At 35.9% G+C, this 7,500-nt stretch overlaps 2 protein-coding genes across 4 annotated transcripts in view; one reads left to right on the forward strand and one right to left on the reverse strand.

The window, feature by feature from the left end:
- The window catches only part of LOC113827719 (ribosomal protein S6 kinase delta-1), a 15,075-nt gene extending 8,253 nt beyond the window's left edge, over positions 1-6,822 (reverse strand). Inside the window, exons 1-6 of one of the 2 annotated variants that reach the window (XM_070124693.1) lie at positions 6,725-6,822; positions 4,204-4,361; positions 3,655-3,766; positions 3,362-3,426; positions 2,150-3,042; positions 466-498 (exon numbers count right to left, since the gene is read on the reverse strand). In XM_070124693.1, the coding sequence (XP_069980794.1) occupies positions 466-498; positions 2,150-3,042; positions 3,362-3,426; positions 3,655-3,766; positions 4,204-4,361; positions 6,725-6,820 (1,357 nt within the window). In that variant the 5' untranslated portion in view covers positions 6,821-6,822. The remainder of the gene's footprint in view (positions 1-465; positions 499-2,149; positions 3,043-3,361; positions 3,427-3,654; positions 3,767-4,203; positions 4,362-6,724) is intronic. The other variant, XM_027380602.2, reaches the window with a different exon arrangement.
- A 253-nt stretch (positions 6,823-7,075) lies between these two features.
- Positions 7,076-7,500, forward strand: part of LOC113827720 (protein HGH1 homolog) — a 7,181-nt gene continuing 6,756 nt past the window's right edge. Inside the window, exon 1 of one of the 2 annotated variants that reach the window (XM_027380603.2) lies at positions 7,076-7,215. The gene's annotated coding sequence lies outside the window, so the exon portion shown is untranslated. Of the gene's footprint in view, positions 7,280-7,500 lie in introns of both variants that reach the window. The other variant, XM_027380604.2, reaches the window with a different exon arrangement.

A 7,500-nucleotide genomic window follows, 5' to 3' on the forward strand; every position in this document is an offset into this window, starting at 1 on the left:
ATTAAGAAATACTTTCTTAATATTCCAATGTACAATTTTAGAACTCATCTAACTTTGCAATAGTATATTCAAAGTAATATTTTCTAACTTTTATAACTGCTATACCTTTATGATTGGTATAAAAATAAAAATACACAATTACAATTAACAAAACTATACTAAAAAAGATGACCATTCAAATAAAATCCAAACTCATCAACAAATGAATCAGTAAATAGAAAAGGATGAGAGGAAACAGGAAAAAAAAAAAAATATATATATATAAATTCCCCTCCCTCCAAAAATAAAACTGAAATTAAACTGGTTCACACTGGGACGGGAACTTACACAAGTTCAACCTCATGCAACAAGAATAATCAGCAAACTACCGATCTAGCTCTACTTACGAAGCCAAAAAAACAGAAACAAAAAACTTATGGAAGCCAAATCAGGTGTCAACAGTTACAATGACAGCGATAAGTTTACCTCTTTTCTTTCCTTGTCCCTCGGGTGGATTAGCTGCACGACAGGTATAGAAACTGGGTTTACTACAGCTGAAGTTAGCATACAGAGGAATACAAACACATTTGAATTCTCTTGACAATAAGAAAAGTAGATTTTGAAGGCTAGTGGTCAGTCAAAAATTAAAAAAAAAAAAAAGTTTACTTCTAGATAATTTAGTCAATGCAAAGGGATATTATTCATATGATACTCAAGACTACATCACTGCTCTACTATGTTCACATCTCCCATAGATGGGGTCTATATCAAAGGGTGAAAAGATAGGTTTTGTATTCAGTAGAAACTGTTATCATAGTTTCATAGCTTCACTATTTTCAGCACCATTCCAAGTCATGATTGCTTAACACACTTAAATACAATAAGATCATAGTAACCCTCTAAGGAATGCCAAAGGGATAGACTGACTTGCATAAAAAGTCTTACTACATAATATGCCCAACCAGAGTTACTGCAGTTTTCAAACATTTAAATCATGACAGTCATGCAAAAGCTCTTGCAAAAAATACATAGTCCTGATATTGCACAAGAGTAATGCAAGGTAACTCCAGTTTCCTGAATGTGAACAGCATTCATTGCAAGAGATGTACAAAAGGTATGAATGAGAACAAAAATCTTCACAGTACAATAGATGTATTTGACCAGTTTTATCAGAAATACATGTATTTCCAAGGAAGATATAATCAAAACTGGTTAAATACATCTCTTTCACAGCAAAGATATTCTTTCTCATTCATACCTTCCTGAAGGTGTTGCAATGGACTTGAATGCAATAACAATGCTCTTTTTATTATATCTGATTACCTTAGATCCTCCTCCATAATTTTGTTATATGGTTGAATTAATATGATTTGGCCCAACAAGCAAATTAAAGTAATGAGAGAGAGGCAAAAGGTACAGTGAGAGGAGAAAAGTACAGAGAAACTGAATAGAGTAACTTCTTCATTAATAATGTATTACTCCCCTCTTTCTTTCCATATTTTTACTTTCTTTTTGACTGCTATACCTGGTTGGTCATCATACAACATTCTAAGCATATAAAGGTTAGTGGCAAGCAGTTTAACTTCCAATTTAAAACATTCTAGACATCATGGAATACAAGGAACACAACATGAAACATTTACTCATCTCATCCTCTGGTGATTCATGCAAACAGCAGTGAGATCACAAGTGGAATTGAAAGTCATGACTGATAAAATCACAACATATAACATTTACTGATGGTGTTGATTTTGTTGATTTTCTTTGTCTTTGTGATAGAGGATCAAATATGACAAGTATTGTGTTTTTTCAATCTTGTATATGTTAGCAAAGAAAGAATGAGGTTATTGAAGTATTACTGCTTTAAAGGAAACATAGGAATATGGATAATAGTTAACTGCATGTAGGAATGCCAAAAGAAGGAAAAACAATACTAGTCTTTTTTTTTTGTTAGCAAATTTGACAAACATGAGTGTGCAATTCAGTACCTTGACTCAAAAAGACAGTACAACTAAAACTGTTATGAAAGAAATATATCTTAATGAGTAAAGAATAGAACGGAATAACATAAACATAATTATATATGACTCATTTGAAGTTCACTCCCACATTTGATACTTAAATAACTGAATCTTATGCTTAGCAAAATTAGTCTGCTACCGATACTAACCTTGTACTCCTTGAAGAAGTGTTCCAACTCCTTCTTTGTACATATTGAGGGCCTGTTTATAGTCTTTCTGCTGTTCATACTGCTGTGCCTGTGAGATCTGCTCTGCTGCAACAAATATGTACTGAGCTTTGGCAACATCTTCGGGGCTTGGAATCTTGGCTTTTGGAATGACCGGAGTCACTGTTTTGGTTAATGGTGTGAGTGGAGTGAGTGGTACAGAATTCTTTCTTGAGGCATTGCTTACAGATCTGGTGACATCTAAAGGTGGCAGTGAGTGGCCCATTTCCTTTCTTGGTGCAGGATATATGTCTGCAGGATACTCACACTGCCCCTCCTGTGCATCTAGCTCTGGATAGGGCTTCTGGTGCTGCTTGGGGGAATTGTGTACTGGATTCTCATACACACAGAAAGGCTGTGAAGATATGCTTGACAGAGATGAGGTAGATGGATGTCGTTCTCCCTGCCCAGGTATGTGTTCCATTCCATTCTTACCCATACTAGGAAAGCTAAAGACACTGTCCTCCCCACTGGCTGCATTCCAACTAGGGTCAGAAATACCTCTGGGGCTTTCCTCGGTTGATTTATTTGGCACTACATTTTTGTGATTTTGAATAGCTTTACTTCCTTCTGTGTCTGTTCTCTTGACCACTCCATTTGTGGCAGCAGGGCTAGGTGCCTCACTCTGAGAACTTTGTGGAGCACTTTCTTTTAGCCTGTCTGTTGCAGTATCAAAGACGGGGAACACAGGAGCATCAGGAAAAGGGTTGGTGACAGATGGAGAATCCAAGCTGGAGCACAGACTGAAGTCATCTTCTCCATCACTCAACTGGGAATATAAAGATGAGGACCCTTGTATGCCAAGAGTAGTAGCCAAAGCCTCTGATTCCTTTGATCTGATGTAGTTGAAAGAAATATGCAGTTAATAGTGGCATTTAAAAGCATTTACATATATTCAGTTAGGTTCTACTATAAATTTAAAACAAAATTATTTGGCATTGCCTCTTTATCTTTTAATTGTTCCTATGATGATTATCTACGTCTGAAATCTAAGTTCAATAACATGCAGAAAGTTATTGTTTACAAATATCTTTAACCTTCTATTCACTATATAAAAGAGCATTTAAAGTAAGGTATCATTGGCAAGTATGGACGGCAGGAATTCTAAATGCAGTTCATATTTTTCCTATCAAGAAAATTTTAATCCTTAATTACCTTCCCTTGGAATCCTTTCTTGTACTGATGGCCACTTGTGATTTATGTGTACTACTTTCTTCATTCTGAAATATTAAAGATCATGGAATGCATACAGATTATAAGTTACTGGGTCAGTTGTGCGTGGGGAGTCAAATACAAAAGTGTGTAAGAAGAGCATCACCATTTCACTGTGTGAGCAACTAGGTATGGTGGGCGATTTGCTTTACATATTCACAAACTACATAACCAAAAGGACAATTTCTTTTTCCAGAAATGCTATACAAAGACATTTAAAACTCTACAACACTTACTTGGAAGAACTTTGTGAAGGCCTCAGAGGTGAAGAGGGGGTTGTGCTGCCCAATGAACTTTAGGAGACTCAGAGCTGCCTGTCTTCTTGTTTCTACCACATCTGCTTCGAACCTGCGTAATTACAGACGACACTCTTAATATCATGTGGAGAGTAGGGGAAAATGTAAAGATGTTTCTTATATGTAACTGATTAATAAAGGGGGTTACAGCAGTGAAAACACCATGTGAATGATAGCTGCAACATGTATAGCAGACAAGCCTTTCAAAAACTTACTTGGTAACCAGTTTTCTGGCTCTAACGGGCATCAGAGAAGAAAGAGATAAGACAGCAGACATGAATATTATTATAACAAACACATATACAGTACCCTCTATGCAGAAACAAAATAATATACCACATATATACACACATACATACATAGCACTACAAATCTTTACATGGATAAACATATCTAAATAAATCAAGTAAAATAAATATCAAACAATCTACAATCAAAGGCTATCACAGAGACAAAACTAAATAATCCATACTTCTCACAATCAATTACCTATTGAGAATGGTTGCCCTTGGGAATGGTGGGAGCTGGCCAGGGAGGCAGAGTTTATGGTGGAGCTCTGCTATAGCCTTGTGCAGTCGTCTGAATTCTGAGTATCTTCGCCACACTATCACAGACGTTGATGCTTCTGGGCTACTTCTGAGGAATACCTGAAAATAGGGAAAAAAGAAAGGTAAGACCATGATTATAAATCTAAAACCTTTGAAAAAAAGAGAAAGATATGCAAACTCCCATGGGAATACATTGTATAAGAGTGCAATGTGGACCAAGACCATAATATTCAGTTGTTTGATCAAGCATACAGTTTATTTATATGATCTTAAAACAATACTAAAAAGAGTAATACCTACATTTTTGATGGAATGTTGGTATGTAAATATATGTATACTGCAATGCTAGAGGTTTTCATTCATCAAAGCATACAAGTTATATGGGAAAATTGTATTCATCAAGCAATCTGTAATATTCATAAATTTAATGAAAGATATATACTATAATGTGCAGGGAAAATGTGATGTGATAGTAGTCTACAAGACCTCATCTGATTTCCTTATTCTTGAGTCTGAGGGATTTTTTCTTCTACTGCTATTAATATTGATGTTATTCTTATAACTGACATTATAATTATCATAGTTATTAACAATACTAATGGTAATATCAAATAACATAAAAAATTACCAAAAATTAAGGAAAAGGGTAAACAAGCAACATCTATAGGATTAGTAACTGACTCCTTTGTGACTAAGCATTTGAGGAGCTATCTATGTGTAATTACAATTAATGAACAAGACTCACTGTAGGCATGACATATATGTTCATGCCATCCCCAAATCCTTACTAGTTCCAGCTAAAATTTCTATAATTTAAACCAGAAATCCATCTCATACCTCTAGTGTAAACATATTATATTGCTGTTGGTGTATCTAATTCAGCCTTAGGATTTGATGATGCCCATACTGAAGGTGTGGCAGTAAGCTAAAGCCTCCCATGGTTAGTACCTATCAGAGCTATTTATGACAGATCAGCCACGGGTGCCCTACTGCCTTTAGCCAAAGTATCATCTTGAGATGATTGATAAGGCATGATTTAAAGTGAAAATTTCCCAATTCTGTTTTCTCCTTTAGAGATGCTAGACCACTGACTTGTTCTTGATCCATAGCAGATCCTGAGATCCTGAGTCTGAGGACCTCAAAGACAAGAGGTTAAAGAAGAATGAAAAGGACCTCACAGACAAGGGGTTGACGAAGAAAGAAAAATACTTCTCCGTCTGTTTCATGAAATACCAATATCAACTTATAACTTGTTGGATCTCTGTAACACAGACATCTCATCATGAAAAAAAAATTGGCTAATGGGCAGGTGATGTGAACATCTTGTCATGAAAAATCTGGTTGAGGGCCACAGTTATAGAAATGTCTTGCCAAGAGAAACTTGCTGAGCAGTGGGTGATAGGGATGTTTCCCATTGAGTGCACAAAGCTTCTGGAGAGAGAATAACTAAGCAGGCCTTCAAGAAGAGGCTCTGGCAATATTTTCATTGATAAATGAATGGAGAGTGTACCATCCATAAGCCATGCCTAGGAGATTGCCAGCTCCAGGGAGACACATGCAAAAATCCGTTCTTTCTCAATTTTACTGGCTGCACAAAGTGTGACAAAAATTTTAATGAAATACAAATACAAAAAAACAGTACAATTATCAGTATTGCACTGAGAGAGATAACATGGAGTATGCTCACCGAAAACAGCATTCTACGATCTTCATACAGCATAATAAATGACAAATAAAGGCCTTGGAAAAGGGCAGTTCAAACCCTTACAAAGAGAAGGTATGTAGTCTCAATACTGCATGTGTGTGTGTGGGCTAGGCCTATAAATCATACATCAGGAAAGTTCCCACTCAAGTAAGCCTAATACTCCAATTTTCATCCACGCACTAAAGTGAGGCACCTGGTTCCAAAGTATTAAACGAAGACCCATATATACTTAAGGTATAATACCAATTCTTTTATCTCTTCCAACATATATTACTACATCTAATACACATTCTATCTACACTGAGCAGCCAAAGAGGAGAGCATAGGACTAGAAAGCCATTTACTCTGTAATCCAAAATCTTGACATATAATGCATGAGCTAAGTGTACAGGTCCTTATTAGGTAATTTGGAAAGCTGGATTACATTTAATTTATGTTAATTAATGGTAAGGTAGTCAGTAACACAATCAACCCATCTCTTCTTTCATCTTTCCTAAGTTATTCTTTTCTCTCTATCAATGAACTTCAGATGGGCAATTGGCATTATTACTGACTCATCCATAAACCAGCTTTAAAATGAAAACCAAACAACTTAGTAAGACTTTCGACAACATAGAAAAAAAAATACTGGTCAGCCTTGATCGGGTCAGAGCTTTCAGTCCCTCCCCTCGGAGCTTATAACCTCAAAAACTCTCTCTCAGACACACTTATCGGCCCTTTTCTAAACGTCCACATAAACTCTTGGACTGAAACTTACTGTTGACTTGACCTGGTAGATCGTGTATCCCTTGGGGTGTCTCTTGGTCTCGGAAACGTCAAAAACTCGGACCCAGGGATCTGTTTTGGCCGCCATGTTTGTTTACAGTCCTACCGTCCGGACACGATTTAAAAGCTTTGGTTAATATGTTACGAAGTAATTTACTTTCCTTTTTGTAATTATATGAAATAAAAATTCGTATTTGAATATAGGAGATAAGTAGGTGCTAATAAAAAAAATTCTTACACGCTCGATTCATAATTCAGATTCTGTTTCCTTCATTTAGCAATGGCAGTACACAATACATACACATTTAATCACTATACAATATCTATACTTAGGCTAATAGTCCAGAAAAGTAAAAAAAACACTTCTACCATCCACAAAAAGAAAAAGAATTGAAGACCACCACCTCTCGCAATCAGTGTAAACAAAGTCCACATGACAAGCAGACGAAATTGTCAGTTGCATCATTTATTTGATCCTCAGAGGTACTATATTGTTCTATTTACTATAAGAAAGTGAGGAAACTTTCATATTCGTAGATATAACGTGGTGAGGAGAAGTGACGCTTAATACTTTCTATTTATGTTGTGATTTAGATATTAATGAGTGTGTTCCCATGTGGAGACAGATATATTTTCTCGTGATCTGTTGACGTGACTTCACTTACACCTTTTAATAAGATCTCTTGGAAAGAAGGAAATATAATGATAGTGAGGCGAGGTCAGTTAGATTTTTTCTCGTGCATTTCTCAGCTACATAAGTTATATCTG

This window comes from Penaeus vannamei, chromosome 8 (genome assembly GCF_042767895.1).
Source record: "Penaeus vannamei isolate JL-2024 chromosome 8, ASM4276789v1, whole genome shotgun sequence".
Lineage (NCBI taxonomy): Eukaryota > Metazoa > Arthropoda > Malacostraca > Decapoda > Penaeidae > Penaeus > Penaeus vannamei.